Raw genomic sequence first — 17457 nt, 5'->3', positions numbered from 1 at the left:
GCACTAATGAAATCCACGATATCCTACTCTACTTACACTTCCTGCATTAGCTTGATCTTCCACTCCCTGTAAAAGCAGCACTTTACATTCCACATCAGCAACAAAAAGAACAGCAGCTCTTCAAAAGCACACTTGAATTCTCAGCTTTTTTTTTTTTTTTAATGCCTTGGACTCCACAATTCAAGTTCAACAGCTCAAAAAATCGACAAACATACCTGGTCTTTCTCTAGGGTTAGGATCTGATACCCCGTTGTTCTACTGCAAATAATTTTCCCACTGCTATCAAAAGAGGCTAGACGTAACCTAAGGATATAACAACAGTTACGTTACTTAGTTTTCCAGAACTCTGTTTTTCCAGCACAAAGTTTCTCCCAAGGAGACAATACCATTTTCAAACACAACCAACTTTATGGCAGCAAAATTAAACGCAAGCACAGATGGAAAGACTTGGTTGAGGCAACAGGTTTTAGCACACACCACAGGGTCTGAATTGTTGGCTCTTTGTTACCTGAAGGCTATGTTTCTCCGAGGCTGCAGGCTGACTGACCCACTGCACGGCTGATTGAGCGTATTCCTCTTGAAAATGATGTAACGGTTGGTGTACATAACCAGGAGGTCAAAGCCGAAGTTGAAGCCAGTCCATCGCCAGCAGTACTGAAGGACAGAAGCAGAGAACAAAGCAGGCTGAGCGTCTGCTGCGACAGGCAGGGGACGAGCTGCTTGCCATCAGGTCAGAGGTGGGAACGAGGTTCTCAAACTGAGAGGAGCCTTGTGAACAGCCACCCGAAACATCAGGTGTCAGTGGGCAGCCCGGACAGACTGATGGGTTGGAGATGAGCTCAGCAGCAGCTGCCTTCCAGACACACAAAGCACGCTGCACAAACACACACAAAATGCTTCTATGTCCTCAAAACCAGCGCCACGGCTCTGCACAGCACTTAGCTGCAGGTCCCGTTCACACCCAAAGCGCTCCTTTGAGCGCGACACCCTCAAGTTCAGTGCCTTCAGACTTTTCCTCAAGACCTTTTACCTAAAGACACACACACAGAAGGAACGCACAGGGGTTCTGACTCGGGCTTTGACACGTCAGATCTAGAAAGCTTCCCTTCCCACTCCAAAGAACAGGCATTAGTGAGCAGGGCTCTATTTTAGCCACGTGCATTTTACGAGTCCCAGATGACAAGTCACGGCAACATTCCCTCTCCTCACACACTGCAAGTTTCTCCAAACATGGGCCTGCTTGCAGTGCACCAGCACAATTAAGACACTAACTCCTTACTCATCTCACACACAACAAGCATTTTCGGCCTTCTAGGAAGAACAAAGGAATTTCTTTCACCTCCATTCCACCTTCTTGATGCAGGTTGACAATTAAGCCCTACGTGTTTTGGAAATACCTAACATGTCTGAGACATGTCAGCTATGCACTAACTAAGCCGCACGCCGTACTTACATCACCGTCCTTTGCAAGCTTTCTACCACACCTCATGCTGTTTCCTTCCAGTTCCTCTTTATTTATTTCTTGAGGCCTGCAAAAAAAAAAAAAAAAAAAAAGTTCATCTTTAGGGCGATTCGAACAGCTTTGTTTGTTACTTCAGCATGGGAAAGCTGAAGAGGCCTGAGTGACCTGGGCTGACCCCACACAACCGCCCCTGGTTTGAGCAGAGGCTTCGTGCGGGTGACTTCTCAGGGTCCTTTCCTACCCAAGTTACCCCACGAGCATCAAACTACTTCAAACCTGCAACAGAGACGGGGTTGTTACGCCTCGGTTAGGCAGGACTTTACAAAAGAACCACTCCAGATAAGGACATTTTGTGTCTAGCTCTTGTAATGAATTACGCTCTCCACTCCCCCTTAACGTGCCCTTTCTGAAGGCAGCAGTCTGGCTTGCTGGGCGCACGCACAACCCGAGAGCTGCTGTTGGGCAACAGCTGCAAGCTCGGCTCAGCAGCAGCACGATGCAGAAGTGCCCGAAGAGACACCCTGAAAGATTTCTCAAGTTGGCTGGTTATGCAACTCGTCTAAAAAAAGTTTACCCTCGGCGTTCGCAGCGCGCTGCAAGCCTCTCGATTCTGTCCTCCCGTACAAACGTGGACTTTTTTCACCCAGCAGCTTCCACTGGTGCTCAAACGCATTTCCTAGCCTCGCAGATCCAGCCCAAGGAAAGCCAGTCGCAGTTTTCCAGGGGCACGGTACTCAGGGAACGTGAAACACGGTTACATCACTCACCGAATAAACAGCCGCTGCCAGAAAGGCCTGCAGTCAGGCTGATGAAACACGCCCAAAGTGAGGATATAAATCACAACGAAAGGCAACCCCCCGCGTGCTTGTAACCCCCCGGTGTCACACAACATGCTGTCAGCCAGAGAAGCAAGAAGAAAAGCTGCATTTTTCTTCCTACTGTGTGTACACCACAAGAATGTGGCTGTAGCTTTTACAGACAAGCTTTTCTGAACAAACTTTACCTGTTTCTGTAAAATCTAATCCAGGAAGATTAAGTATTTTATGAACAGGTTAAGCAAATAAGCCAGTCATGTTAACCAAATTCACCCGAGAGCCTCCTGCGTGCTTTTTCCACATCGTCTGGCTGAACTGGTTATGTAGCTGACCTAAATCCAGTAACGATGATAAAAGATTTATTTCTGTTTAATTACTGACAGATTTCAAAAACATTTGTACATAATGCTCAGACAGACATTAGTATTCCCTCCTCAATTCCTCAAGCAGCCTCAAAAGATGCAAAACTTCCAGCTTTAACCACTTCCCCTGGCCTACTGCGCGCTTAGCGAGCAGCCAAGTTATCCTATTTCCCTCTTAAACACTGCCAAAAGACCAGGGGAGCAGAAACAATCCCTGTCGCAGACCTCAGAGATGTCTCTCACAGCTGTCCCAGAACAAAGGCTACGTCAAAATAAGTGATCCACTTGAGCACAAGGAAGAAACCTCGAGCAGCCACATTTCAAAGGCACAAAGTCCAGTATTATCCTAGAAAATTCTCAAATTCTGAAAGAGTGAATAAAACATTTAGTCCTTCAAAATGCAACCTACCAAAGCAGAAGAGGAACATCTTTTCCTCTCTGTTATCAGAAGAGCAAGCCACAGCACGTATTTCAAAGCACCCTGACCTCCCTGTAGTGGCAGTCTCTGAAGCAGCAGGTGGAATTACGGGGTGAGGTACCAAAATGGGGCCTCACTCCAGCTCAGCAGGAGTCAGACCTCACATTTTGTCCCGTTTACCGAGTTTTCATCCTCACCTCAATGGGAAAAAACACACCTGAGACAGGCAGGAGCTGTGGGAGGAAGGAGAGCAGAGCTGGGTAAAAGCAGGGCCTTCCAGAACCTTCATCCTCCTCTAGCTACAGATGGGATAAACACCCGAAGTATTTACTTTGACACAAGAAACAGCCGCACGTCTTGCCCTCTGAGACGAGTTTTAACCACAGGCACCTCAGCAGAGGTGTCAGCACGGCTTGTCAGCCGCAGAGAGAAGCAGTCACAGGAGCTCGGGCGAGACTCGGCCTCGTCAGACACTGCACAGTCCTGGGGAGCGCTCTGCAGGCACACATCTCCCTCCCACGCGGCTCCGGAGGGCAGCATGTTCAAAGACCGAGAGCCATTACTGGCTACTAAACAAACAGTAACCTGGACGCCACCTCAAACCAGCGAGTTCACCAGCAGCTGAGGTGCAGCGAGATGAAACGCTGCGTCTCACCCACCGCTCGCCGCTGCCGCCAACGGAGACCTCGGCGATGGAGGCCAGAATGAAAGGCTCGGGTGGGAAGGTGCCTGCTCCGTGAGCGCAGCTTTCTCCCCCTGAGATTTGCAGTTTTAGCCTTTAAAAAAGCTGCAAAAGAGAAAACCAGACAAACCAGACAGACCTGGCAAAACACCCTGCGCATTCCAAGAGTCACCGAGATCGCCAGCACCGCGGCCGAGCGTGGGCGCTTCTCGTTTTGAGCCGCCGTGACCCCCGCTTCTCACTTCAGCTGGTGCACGAGCTGCCTTTTCAGCGGCACACATCGATGGCTGGCAACCCACACGGTCACACTGCCAACAGCAAAAAGCTGCAAACACAAAAAAGCTCATCTTGTGACTGAGTTTTGACGACTGTCGGTGCTCACTCTCGCGTTACCTGCGGTTTCTTATTGCACGTCAGCAACCTGCAGGCCAGATTTCCTGATGGGCGCCCATTTCTCGTAAAGTCGTTGATGGATCTAACAGCAAAAGGCTTCCCAAGACAACGGGCGTACCAGAACTCAGCTACGACCCCCCTGTCTGAAACTGCAGGAGCTGAAGAGGCTCAGAGCCCCGGCCTTCACCACTTCCTGAAGCGCTGCTGCTGCCAAAGAACCGCTGCTTAAAGATCTCGATCAAAAGACCCCAGCCAGAGCTCTGGGGAGCTGTTATCCTGTGACATGATTACACTGAACAGAATAATTTACGGAAATACCTCCTGTACAATACACAATTAAGCCACAGAAGACACTGCCACGGGGCTAAAGGGTGAAGTGCCTCAGACTCAAGGTATTTAAGAACAGGGCTGCTGGGGGCTGGTCGCTCTGTAGGGACCCAGGCCTGACCTCCAGCCGGAAAATTCTTCCTAGCTCACTGCCAAATGCATCCAGGTAGCGCCTGCTCTGCACTTCCACCACTCTCCCATCCTCCTGCACGTAACTCTGCCACGCGGCACGGCCACAGACTGCACAGCCTTTGGTTCACGTCAGGACACCGGCTCTAAGGCTCTTCAGATTGCAATGCAGAAATTAAGCCCCGCGCTACAATCAGGCGTGCTCATCTGAACGGCAAACGCTGGGCTAAGAGAACGGGTGGAGGAGGCTGTTCGTGGGTGTTTGAGAGGCAATAACACACACATCGCAGCTTCCTCACCTGACATTGGTCCTCCACAAAGCACACTGAAACCAAGGTCAGAAGACAAAGGCAAGAACAAGCAGCCCCGCCGTATTTCGCCACCCTTTTGCCATTTAGAAGAGACCTAGCAACCTGCTCCATGCAGCAAAAAGCAAGCAGAAGGAGAAGAAACAGCTCACGATCCCCCACACGGCTGTAACGCACGCAAAGTCAGCGTGCCTCGCTGCCCAAATCACCGGGGGCTGCAGAAACCCCAGGGGGTCAGGGAGTTAGAATGAAATACGGCCACGTGCAAACCTTCGAAGGGCACAGAAGCACCACGCACACGCTGGTGGCACGCTGTGGAGCTTCCTTGATGGCTACGAGGGAAAAAGCTGGAGTTGCTGGCAGCGGGGAGAGCGGTCAGCCAGATGCCAGAGGGGGAAGGCTGTGAAATGAGACGGGAACGAGGTGAGCAGGGTGCCGAGCCCTGCTGGTGCCGAGCCCACGCTGGCTGCGCAGCAGAGGCAGGAGCAAAGGTGGGCACGCAGCCACCCCTGCACAAGCACAACAGGAGAAATGGCCTTCTGGGCTCACACAGCTGCTCGCCCCGTGCCACAGTCACTGGTGCACCTCGCCCAGGGAGCCGGGAAGCAGAAGAGGAAAGGCAGCTTCTGCATCCACAGGACTTCTCCTAAAATCACCCTTAAAATGTAAACTAGATAAGCGTAAACCAACAAAAGAAAAAATACAGGAAAAAAAAAACACAAACATTTACCTCTAGAGATATTTTAATTTACTGCGTAAAGGCCAGGAGGTCAGCCAGCCTGAGGAACAGATGGCTCCACAGAGAACAGTTTAAAACCAAAACATCCTTCCCCCCACCCCTCGGTAATGTCAGCTCCACACACTGAACATGGCAGAGTTTATACAAGAGGAAGGTTTCCAATTTAAGAAATAAATAAAGGAAATCCTGTAATATACCTACCCAATATCATTGTCTTGTTCTGCTCTGAGCATGGCAAACCACTGCTGTTTGTAAACAGAGGACAGCCATTCTAAAATTAAAAAAACATAAATGAGCTTGGTGTTGTCTTCGGAGCCGGGAAGGGGGATGTTCACAAACATTTCAAATAGAGAAATGAGGTTACAGTGAAATAATAAGCTTACGCCTGCTAACGGAGCGGCCTGAGCTCACCCACCAGCGGTAAGGGACTCGCGGTGTTCGCCTCCAGGCCCCGGCCACAGCAGCAGCAGCAGCACAGGTACGATCCAGCACCTACCACCGAGTAGCTCAGCACGGCGTTTGTCTTATCGAGCACTCGTGACTGCCAGGAATTAGGCAAGCAAGTAGATTTGCTTGGCACACGAGGTCCTGTCAAGCAGAGGAGCTCGCTGACAAGCCCCAAGGAGAACCACAGACTTGAAGGGACCTCGAGAGGTTATCAGGTGCAGCGCTGCTTCCTGAGCCACCGCCACGGCTCTGCAGCAGTTGAGCAAGAGGAAAAACAAATGAAAGGGAAAGGAAGCAGTGACTCTTCCCAGATAGTGTGAAAAAGTTGCCCTCTGCTAGGAATAAACCTGAATCAGGGCTTTGAGCGCACTGGGAAGGTTTTATCGGCTCTGGGAACTTAGCAATTACAACCACGAGATAAAGCAAAACACAAATGAATAGTCTGTGAGTCAGTTACACACAAGGAATCACAGGCACCCAAAAGCACAGTGTGCAAGTCCTCAGTCGAGATAACAAAAGGGGCAAGTATGCAAGGTCACGTCCAAGAACAAGCTGCAGAGGAAGGGCTGCGATGAAAGGAACAGCGAGAGCCACCAGAAGCTTGGAACAAAGCACGTAGCTGATGAAGATGATAAAAGGGGGAAGAAGTGAGATCGCTGCTGAGCTCTCCTTAGATGTTCCCAACAAAGTTTTAAGCCAGCCCTTGCCCTGCTAGCTTAGAAAGCCAAGACTTGGACTCCACGGGATCAAAAAGTACAACAGAAGGTGTAAAAATGGCTTAAGGAGAACTACACAGTTAAGGAACAGAATGAGTGAGATTAAAGGGAGAAAAAACATCGGGAGGCAGGGCATTTTCTCTCTGTTCTTTAATATATGCACACGTACAGCCCTCGTTTTCCCATTTCATGTTTCAGCTGCAGCTCATCTCTCAGCTCGTAAACATTATGAGGGAAAACAGCGCTCAGGAAATGCTAGGATGTGACCAGGTGGAACAGAAGGAGGAACGTTTCGCCCAGCAGACCCACGATGGACTTGTCTCTTACTTCCCCTCCACACAAACAAGAACAGACCCTGCTGGGGGCCCTTGGTGTGGCGTTGCAGTCCCTCCTGCAGCTTCCATGCACGCACAGAGCACAAAGAAGGAACTGCACCGTTTCTTTCCACTACTCCCCACGCCGTTTCTTTCTTTCCCTCCCCGAGAACAATGGCCTGGAATAATCTAGAAGGCCCACACGTCACAACACAGAGCAGCCAGCAGTTGACCCAGGTACAACACAACCACCCCCGCGCTGCCCGCTAGTTCTCTGCTCGAGAGGGCACCACCAAGCCTTATCCGAGCCTCTTTTAATTGATGAGCAAAAGTTCCTCGTCTTACTACAGGTTTTGGCTGCAAGGAGAGAGATCAACGGATCACGAGGGCTCTCAAGCACTGAGCCCAGCAGCATGACTTCATCGTGCACGCACAGAGCTGCAGGGTTTGTTGTTCTTCCCTCCTGTGCTCCCAGCTCCCTTGGAATTCAGGCTTTTTGTTCTTAAATTAATAATCAGAGGTAGAGCAAACACCAGAAACTCTGCCTGCGCTAACCACACGCTCAAAACCTATCAGCTGCCTTTCCCTCTGTGCTACTGCCAAGCGTCCAAGCCCCTGCTGCAGCATTTATCACAGCCCTGAAAATGTAAACATTTTGTTCTCTCCTTCCCTGTGACTACATGAAAATTGCTTTCTGCTTTTCATTAGGCACAAGCAATCGGCTTCACAATTGCAATTAAAACTGTAATGATTTAGGGATCGCTCTTGCTTTGACATGCACAGAAAGCTGGCTGCTGGTTTTGTGTGGAGACGATTACTTATCCCCAGAAGAACATTAAGGAAAGGCTGAGCACTGCCGTTCTGGGAAATGGTAACAGCAACACGAAGAGAAGGAATTCCAGCCTGATGCTGGCAGATTTCTGGTTCTGTTTTATTTTTTTTTGTTTGTTTTTCTGGTTTTCTTTCTTACTCACAAGCCGACAGAGCCACTTCACACACAAGTGGTCCGCGATTCTGCCGTGTCATCAGTAAAGCAGGTGAGGGCTTACAGGGTCATCGCCCAACACCGTTTTATTTTTTGTTACAGAACGAGGATGTTTTGCAGCTGCATTATAACCTCTGCCAACATCAATCTCAAAAGCACTTAGCAGGGTGGATCGTATTTGCTTCCTAAATCACTTAGGCATATCAAATATCCCGCAACGAAAGATCTGTTCTTCGGATATTTTTTTATGCATAATGTAAAATTTCACCACTTGCTGCCCCAAAACTGCCCCACCTGCTGGGCAGAACCAACCAAACCGTCCCCAGCCCGGCCCTCAGCTCTCCACAGCCCTCTGAAGTGCGCTGCCTCCCCCTGCTGGTCCCAGAACACTTTTTAAGAGACATTTGGAGCACGTTGAGTCATGTTGCTCCATGTTTTACTTAGGTTTCAGGTAGAAGACAAGTCTCTTCTCCATCTCTTAAGGTATTAACCCGAGCCAGAACTGGGGCAGGGAAAGCCAGAGCCTTCAGGCAGCAGCAAATGTCCACATCCACTCCATCGAAAGCTGCCTGGTGAGGGAAGACTGCCAGCTAGAAGAGCAACTAAACCATTATTTCTGGCAGAAGACAGGATACAGCAGCACAAGGGAGGCAGGGCAAGTAAAGGGACGCTCGCTGTGTCATCTCAGTGACAAGGAAAGGGTCAAATCATTTGAGAAGAGTCAAAGAATTTGATCAGGCCAGCAGGCTTCACAACAAACACCCCACTGAGCCTGTTTTGGCACCGAGGTATCACGGTGCTGCCATCCGTGGAGGCATGAAGGAGGGAGCCAGACTGAGATCAAGAAATCCTTTTAATTCTACAGGAAAGGAGCAGTGTAACTGAAAGACGGGTTAAATATTTACGGGTGGCAAAAGCCCAGAGAAAGCCCAGGGCTACAAGCATGGACAGAAAGAACGCGGATGTCAAGTGGGTACAAATAATGAAGAGTGATAAACAGCTCAATAAAGCGGCCTTAATGGATGTCTGGCACCTGCACCTCCAGACACACCAAGGTGCAGGTGAATGGACAGGTAGAGCGGGGGCAGACACAAAAAAATCACAGTTGTGTAAAAGAAATAGAAGGAAAATAATCCTGCCCTGGAGTTAAGAAGCAAAATTTGATGCTAGGAATCAACTATGATAAGAAAGCAAAGTGAAATATAGAACAAGGATACAAGGAGGCAAATTCCAAGGCAGAGCATCGGAAGGCCACTGCTACAGGGAGCACGTTAAACTGAGAAGAAAAACGTGGAGAGAGGGCAGCTGCTTCACAGGATAAAGACGAGAATGAAAGTGGGAGGGCATTTCCAAGCGAGACCCCAACCTGGCAACTTGTTTCCAGCCTTATTTGTCCATCACCAGCCAGGTTTGTGCAGCCTCCAAGAGCAGAGCCTGCCTGTGAGCTCAGACTTCAGCAGCAAGGCGACAGGGGGCCTTTTGATTGCTTGGTATCCACTGATAACGTTATCAGCAGGAAGCCACAGCAACATGTACGTGGATTTCCATTCTACAGGCTTCAAAAAGCACCGGGGTCTAGAGATGGGATATAACTTACACCAGGCAAAGTGCAAAAAGAAAAAACCAAGAGCAGAGGAGTTATCTGCCCTTTCTCCTTTAAAAATATCCTGAATATCTGCTAGCAAGTACCATTTGCCTTTTGAGATGGGAGAAGAGCTTACAGTGTCCGGTGTTTTTGTTTTCATCACCAGGAATTATTCCAAAACCTATTAAAAACTGCCCAACTCTTTTTAGAAAGACACTGGCTAGAAAACAACTGAGCCACAGCAAGTTTTGCTCTCTTAAAAGGATTTTTCTTTCCACATCTGGGTCTCTGGAGTCACTTAAACCCTGGTAATGCACTGAGTATTGATTACAGCATATTCTGATAACCTGACAGACTGACAGAACACTTAACACACCTACGTATGCGCCTATTAAGACTTTTATGCATGTAAATATGCAGCTTCTGCTGAGTCTGCAGCCACAATTTAGGCTTTGAAGACCAACCGGGAAGCGATGAGGCAAGGCAGCGCACCCGGATCTCCCCGGTTACTCCGGGGGAAGGCAGACGAGAAGCACAGGGAACTCGACCAGCTGGGTGCTCGCTCACCTGAGGGTATGAGGGAGTCTCTCTCGATAATTCGTGCCGATGCCAGGTCACTGATGATGTACTGCAGCCTCAGGTGTGTGAACACTGACAGGAACGCGTTCCCCTGCTCTGATTCCAGGAACGCAATGTCATCCTCAAAATCTGCAAGGCAGCACACGCGGATTACAACTTGCTTTCCTAAGTATCTTCCAGCTCCTATTTCTGTTTGGGTTTTAACTGATTGATCTGGCAGACAGGCTGAAATGGCTGGGGTTGGTCAGCCTGGAGGAGAAGGCTCCAGTAAGACCTTAGAGCACCTTGCCAGGACCTAAAGGGGGCTGCAGAAAAGCTGGGGAGGAATTCTTTGTCAGGGACTGTGGTGATAGGACAAGGGGGAATGGCTTTAAACTAAAAGAGGGTGGGTTGAGACTACGTATTATGAAGGAATTCTTTGCTGTGAGGGAGGTGAGGCACTGGGGCAGGCTGTCAGAGGAGCTGTGGGTGCCCTGGAGGTGCTCAAGGCCAGGCTGCATGGGGCTGGGGACAGGGGCTGGACAGGATGATCTTTAAGCTCCCTTCCAACCAAAACCAGCCCACGATTCTTTGGCTGCTGGCAGAGACAAGCCTTCCCAGAGCAAACAGGAGAAAGCCTGGAGGCAGAGGCAGGCTGTCACATTTTACTTCTAACCCAGGTCTGCAGCAGCCCAAGGCCACACAGGCAATCCACCCGTCCTACCTTTCCTGCGCTTGGCAAACCAGGCATCAGCTTCGGACAGGAGTTGTTTCAGAGACCCGTTCCAAGAAGGCACTAGCTGAAGGAACATCCACTAGGTGAAACAGACAAACTCAGTAAGCCCATTGGAGAACTTCTTTTAAAAGAAGTAATATATTCATTATCGAAGTGACATTTTCATGATGCAGTCGTTCCTACCAGACTTTGTGATGTCCCCTTAAATACCTGCACTAAATACCAAAAGGGCTAAAAACTGTCAGCTTCATAAAGCGGCTGCTACGGGAGCACAACCTCCTGCTGAGTACCTTTTTGAGGGCAGTATACACGTCCATTTCCACTTGCATTACAAATAGGTTAGAAGAGCTGATCAGCTGTTTCATGAGGTTTATGCTGGAAAAAAAAACAAAAACAAAAAACATTGTAAGAGTTCTGTGAAACAACACAAAGACAAGAAAAGTTAGGTAATAAGGAAGTTATGTGCAGTAATACATACTTCAGAAAAAAAAAGTACTTTATGACTGAAAGTTAACTGAAGCCTGAATACCTGAGTTCTTTGAAGAGCTCAACACTCTGGTGAGTCATCAGGTTATTCAAGAGCCATTCAAGGCACCTGGATTAAAAGCAAGGAATTAGTGCCTTTGGTTTTTTCCTACACACACCAACATTTCTGCAACAGCTGCTCAGGCTCCTCTAGATCACGACACCTGATTTCGCACAGCAGGGATGCCACCCACTGGATCAGTTTTCCCCAGGGTACAGCAAAAGCTAGACTCAAAATTTAAGAACTCAAAAACTACCACAAAAAGCCCTGATTCACAGCAGAAGGAAGCAGTTAGCTCTAACTTCAGCACTCTGCTCCCAACCACGTATTTATCCCTCCCAATTAAGATAAAGTTAACCTTCCATTTTTAATATCAGAGCAGCTTTGCTCTAAAGCGGTCGATAATCACAAATACTATTTTATTGCTACCCTGAAGATAAAATAGATTGTATTTACTAATATGCTTCAGTAATCAACTCATTTACAGCACACGGCAATCGATCTACTACAATCTACAGTAATTTTAAGGTAGGTGATTGTAGTAGAAACTGGAAAACTAAATGGGATGAGCACAGCTCAATTCAGACAGCTTTAAAAAAACAGAAGTTAACATTATTTTACTGTTTGTAACTTTACAATTCTAATTAGCAGCGTACAAAGCAGCAGGGAGAAAGTAAATTCTTACTTTTTCTTCACAGAGTCTAACCCGTATGTCCCCGCTGAATTATAATAACCACACACAGTTTTTGCATTAATGGTTTCCTTCATCGTTTCACCACATTGCTGGATTAAGCCATCCTGTGGAGACAAAAAAAATAACCACAAATATTCAAGGTGTACTTTTCCAAACAGGAAGTGCAAGAGATTATGCAGCTCATACGAGTTTTCATGCCTGAGCTATTTACCCAAATCACACGCCCCACAGTGACCTGTGCAGTGTTATCTAGATGATTCCCCAGAAAAACAGCTTAAGTTTTTCTTGAGGCTCTCTCACCTGGAAGAACAGCTTGATGAATACCTCCAGGGCAGAACAAATGAGGTGGGAAAACCTACTTTAATCTACCTCCAGATACGATTCCTCCAAATCTCACTTAATATTCCGACCGAGTCTCAGCCACAGAGTTTTGAAACAAAACCAGGGCATTGTGTTTGGCTTTCTTTTCCACTTATTATACGAGAATTATGCGTTTATCTGGCTGAAACAGAGTGTGTGTGTGTGTTACGAGCTGTTTGTCTGACAGGAGAGCACACAAACACCGCGCGTTTATTACTTACAAGCTGCAGCATGCAGGCTGCTGCTAAAAGTGCAACTACTCGACTGGGTTTTATTAACACATCGTCTCTGTACAGCGAGCCGAAAGCCACCTGTAGAGCTGAAAAAAAGCACAGCTGTCAGACAAACGCAGGACGTTGAACCTGGAGAGCTGAAAGAAGCCTGAAATACAACCACGGCACTCGAGTGCACGCTCTCTACAGCCATACTTATTTGCTCTTTAGCTGAAAAGCTAATATTTACCAGCCAAGCACACACACACACAGTACACACAAAACACACCATTAACTAATGAAATACGGCTCATTTCACTGTCTCAACAAAATATCCATCCCAAAATAGCTGCCACGTCACGTCACAGAGCAATGCAGAGAGCAATAAAGCCAGATAAGAAGAACCTAAACCTCACAATCCCTCCGTGCAATCGATCAGCAGCGTTACGCAGAGATACTCCTATCACATTAAACATTTTTCTGCAGTTCTTCTGAAAAAAAAACTCTGCTGCTTCACTCCACAGGGCTCGGAAGCGCAGAAAAACATTTTGTCAGCTTGCCTCTGTCCCCTGCCAGCACTCCACTTGAGAGCTTTTCAGGAGCTGGCAGATGAGGAGGCGATGTGCTCCACTGCTGGGGTTCCCACAAGTCACGTAGCTTGTTCTCGAGAGCTCCCTGCTGCCCAAACACCAAGGCAAGCTCCTCAGCAGCAGGCACCAACGTAAGCTCAGCCCTACCCGTGACCCGAATTCAGCTCAAAACCAAACAAGCACCGCGCTCTCTCTCTCTCAAGTTCCTGATAGTTTTAGATTTCTGGGTTTTATTTTCATTCTATTTGTCAAATTCGAGCTAACTGCTACCTTCAGGTGAAGATAAAGGCTCCCCCTTACCTTCTACATCAATATTCTGGTCAGGAATCTCCAGCTCTATGACGTCCATGCTCGATTCTCTCCAGGATCCGCTGAACATACTGGAGAAGTAGCCTGACTACAGGAGGGGAGACAAGAGACACAGACCTCAGCTAAGACATTCCATTCAAATTAAAACACCCACAGCAGCACAGAACCCCAAACCGTTCCCGTTTCCCTCTACGCCGAACAAAAGGCATTAGGGGAACATTTCACAAGCTGAAACATTCCGGCACACTCAAGAAAGGGCTACGTGTAATTGCTTTATTTGTGAAAGTGAAAACGCATCCAGAAAAATTGGACCGCACGGCTACAATCAAAGTAAAGAGCTTTAGAGGGCCAGAAAAGCCGCATAAGCATTTCTCCTACAAACCACAGCACCGATGGGGATATAATTAGTCCAAGAACTAAATCCTTAATGTTACCGGTGGGCAACAAAGCCTGCAGGCATCAGGGAACGCCAGTTTGGGTATTAAAGCAAAAAAAAAAAAAAAATAGCATGCAAGACATCCAAATTAATGTAGAAGGCTGTAATCTCGTACCAAGGACAGACACATACACCACTTATGGAAATATACCTTTATGATAAAGCGCAAGGCATAAAAAACTAGAATTTGATTGGTTTCCGTCCAAATGAAGTGAAATACACTGCTCTACTAGGGCTCATGACTGTCCTCAGCGGCAGATGTGCGCATCCTGAGACTCTATCACTCCCTGAAGTTTACCTGAGAGATCAAAAAGATAAAGTCTATTTGTGCCGTGCCACATTCCCTGACCTCGTAACTCAGAGCTTCAGCTCAGGGCAGGAGCAAATACCCGGTTTTACCTGGAGACGGAAATATTCCTACACCTTCAGCACACCCCGCAGCGCTGACGGCACACACCACGCTACGCTCAGAGCCAGGATCACCTCGCCAGCCATGAGGCTACCTCAGCTGTGCCACGAAGATCAGCTCCTCGCTTTTAGGAAGAGTTTATCATTTTAGTGAACAGCATAAGGAAAAGGCAATCCTTCATTTCTTAGCTCTACCAGTCAGGAACTTCAGACACCAGGGAGACGCTCGGACAGAGACAGCCTGCTCAACCAGGCAGACGAGGAGACAGCTTCATTAAGAGTAATTTACAGAGGTGTTTCTGACCTCCCAAACTACTTCCCGGTGACAGAGCATCAACTCCAAGACAAACCTAACTTGTAAGAATGGGAACTTAACCGCAAAGTTCCTCCTTGCAGAAGCCTCGTGCGCAGGAGGCCTCTGCAGAACAACACTGCTGCTTTCAAAGCCTGGGAGAAGCACCCAGGACGTGGTTTAACGTCACCAGCAGCCACTCACACCAGGTTTGGAGGAGCAGCTTCATGGATTTGTGCTATAGCACCAACAGAACCACAACAACAATTAAAACCACCCATAACTATCAAAGGACTAACCAGCATGTGTCTATCCTGTTTGAGTCTGCCTGCTCAGCACACTCACATCCTCCCTTCGTCGGCTGTAGATCAAAAGGGAGCTGGCAATCGGGGCTGTGTGCATCCCGACAAAGCACACCCTCTCTTCCATCCAGAGATTGGGGCCCTCCTCCCTCATTCATGCTCTTTAAAACACTCTAACGTGTAAAACTGAAGGCTTTCTCCTACAAGAGCACAATGGAACTTTCCCACCATGGCTGACATAAGGAATTGTTGTACATGCACCACATTTGGTTAAAAAAAGCAAAAAAAAAAGCCAGAATTCACTCCTGCTGTCATTTGTGACACCAGGAAAACTGCACCCAGCCACCGAGTGTCTCACCCCGACACCTCCTCGTAAGTCAGAGCCCTGCGCTGTTTGGCTGCAGCTAGCAGAGAGGCACACACATTTTCAGGTAGAGCACCTGGAGCTGTTTCCTCTCCTGGCTCCAAATAAATTGCTCCCGAGGTCAGACTCCTGCAGGTCCCTCCCCGAGGGAAGCCGAATCGAGGCGAGGGCTCTACGAACAAACCCCTCCTGGAGGCGCTTTGCTTGCTCTGCAGTGACAGCAGCCTCACAGGAGACCCCCAGCTGCTCACCTAACAGATGAGAACAGGTTCTCCGGACGTCAAGAGACAACTCCCAGCAGTTTTCACAAAGGCCAGGCCATGGTTAAAGCAAACAGGTTCGAAAACTAACAGCAGAAGGGAGCTGAAGAAGCTGTTTGCAGGCACGGAGCCACAGCCACGCTCCCTGAGGTTGCTCCCCAAAGCCCAACAAACAGTGCTCAGAGCCACCACGAAACCAGAGCGGAGGGGGAAACACAGGAAAACAGACAAGAGCAGGAAAACCTCCATCTGTGTGGACTGCTATTATTTTGGGGGTTATTTGGGTATTGTTTCATTAGCCGCCTTTATTGTACCTTGCTGTCAGCCAGCAGCTCACCTGACACAGATAAATCTTGTGCAAGTTCCACTCCTCCCCCAGCGCGCAGATCTTGATGTCACTGTTCTCGCCGTTCAGGAACAGCGTCTGGTAGATGTACTTGGAGGTGCTTTTCAGCTTCTTCCTGCTCGGAAAAGCAGACAGAAACATGCTCCTTGAAGACTTTCCATTACACAAAAACACTAAGCAGAGCACTTTACAGTTTGGGCTTTTTTCTCCCCAAAAAGCTTGCCCCTACCCCAGTTTGCCCCTACCCCCAGGTGCTCCTCAACAAGCCCCGCACCACCCTTTTCCCTACTGCCCCCCCTTTTTGCACCACCTCCCCGCAGCCTCGCTGGGTCCCAACAACGCACCCCCCAACCACAGCCCCTCAGCCCCAAACCCTGCAGCAGCCCCTGTGCCCCCCACCTCCAGTGCCTCCAGAAGGAAACCTTTAAAAGGCCCCAGAACCCCCCCCCCTTTAAAACACCCCCAGAGCCCCCCCAAGGGCCCCAGACTCCGCCAAGAAGCCCTGAGCCCCTCCCACCTTCCCCACAAATGCCCCAGAACCCCCTTTAAAATGCCTTAGAGTCCCCTCCAAAAGTCCCCCTGAACTTCGGGCCCCCAAAAAGTCCCCCAACCCACCAAAAAAGCCCCAGAACCCCCCTCCAAACACCCCCACAACCCCTCCAAAACCCTCAAACGCCCCAAAACCTCCAAAGAGACCCCAGAGGGCCGCTTTAAAAGGCCTCAAAATCCCCCACAAAACCCACCCCCGAATTCCTGACCCCCCAAAAGCCCCCCAACCCACCAAAAAAGCCCCAGAACCTCCCCACAATTCCCCAGTCCCCACAGAATGCCCCCAAAGGACCTCACAACACCCCCAAAGCCCCTAGAACCCCTCAGAACCCCCCCCAGAACACCTCAAACGCCCCAGAACCCCCAGAGCCTCCCCCAAAGACCCTCAAAACCTCCCCAAACCCCCCCCCACACCCCAAAACAACACCTCAAAGGCCCCAGAACCTCCCAGAACCTCCCAGATCGCCCCCAAACAACCCCCAGGCCCCCCAGGACCTCCCCAGCCCCCCCAAACCCCCCCGGACCTGCGGGGGGCGTTGAGCAGCCGCTCCTCCCGCTCGGCCTCCCCCTCACTGTCGCTGTCCCCGGCCCCCTCGGCCCCGCCGCGCTTCCTCTTCCCCCCTCGGCCCCCTCCGCCGCCGTCCCCAGCCCCCGGCGACGAGGAGGAGGACGAGGAGGAGCCGCCGCCCCGCCGCCGCCTCAGCACCCGGCTGCTCAGCGAGCCCATGGCCGCTCCGCCGCCGCCTCCTCCTCATGGCGGCCGGGCGGCGGCGGCGCCTCAGCAACGGCCGGAGGCGGCCATGGCCCCGCGGGCTCTGCGCATGCGCGGCGGC

The 17457-nt window shown here is 49.6% G+C and overlaps 1 protein-coding gene across 1 annotated transcript in view; it reads right to left on the bottom strand.

Annotated features, from left to right (window-relative positions):
• The window catches only part of GMCL1 (germ cell-less 1, spermatogenesis associated), a 19600-nt gene extending 2143 nt beyond the window's left edge, over positions 1-17457 (bottom strand). The window contains exons 1-13 of the mRNA XM_038166843.2: positions 17149-17457; positions 16067-16190; positions 13659-13755; positions 12778-12875; positions 12188-12300; positions 11506-11571; positions 11267-11351; positions 10965-11055; positions 10250-10390; positions 5837-5906; positions 1454-1529; positions 509-654; positions 216-303 (exon numbers count right to left, since the gene is read on the bottom strand). Coding sequence (XP_038022771.1) covers positions 216-303; positions 509-654; positions 1454-1529; positions 5837-5906; positions 10250-10390; positions 10965-11055; positions 11267-11351; positions 11506-11571; positions 12188-12300; positions 12778-12875; positions 13659-13755; positions 16067-16190; positions 17149-17351 — 1398 coding nt within the window. The 5' untranslated portion in view covers positions 17352-17457. The remainder of the gene's footprint in view (positions 1-215; positions 304-508; positions 655-1453; positions 1530-5836; positions 5907-10249; positions 10391-10964; positions 11056-11266; positions 11352-11505; positions 11572-12187; positions 12301-12777; positions 12876-13658; positions 13756-16066; positions 16191-17148) is intronic.

The sequence above is a fragment of the Anas platyrhynchos genome, chromosome 23 (assembly GCF_047663525.1).
Source record: "Anas platyrhynchos isolate ZD024472 breed Pekin duck chromosome 23, IASCAAS_PekinDuck_T2T, whole genome shotgun sequence".
NCBI classification, from domain to species: Eukaryota; Metazoa; Chordata; class Aves; order Anseriformes; family Anatidae; genus Anas; species Anas platyrhynchos.
This window is presented reverse-complemented; position numbering and strand designations above follow the sequence as displayed.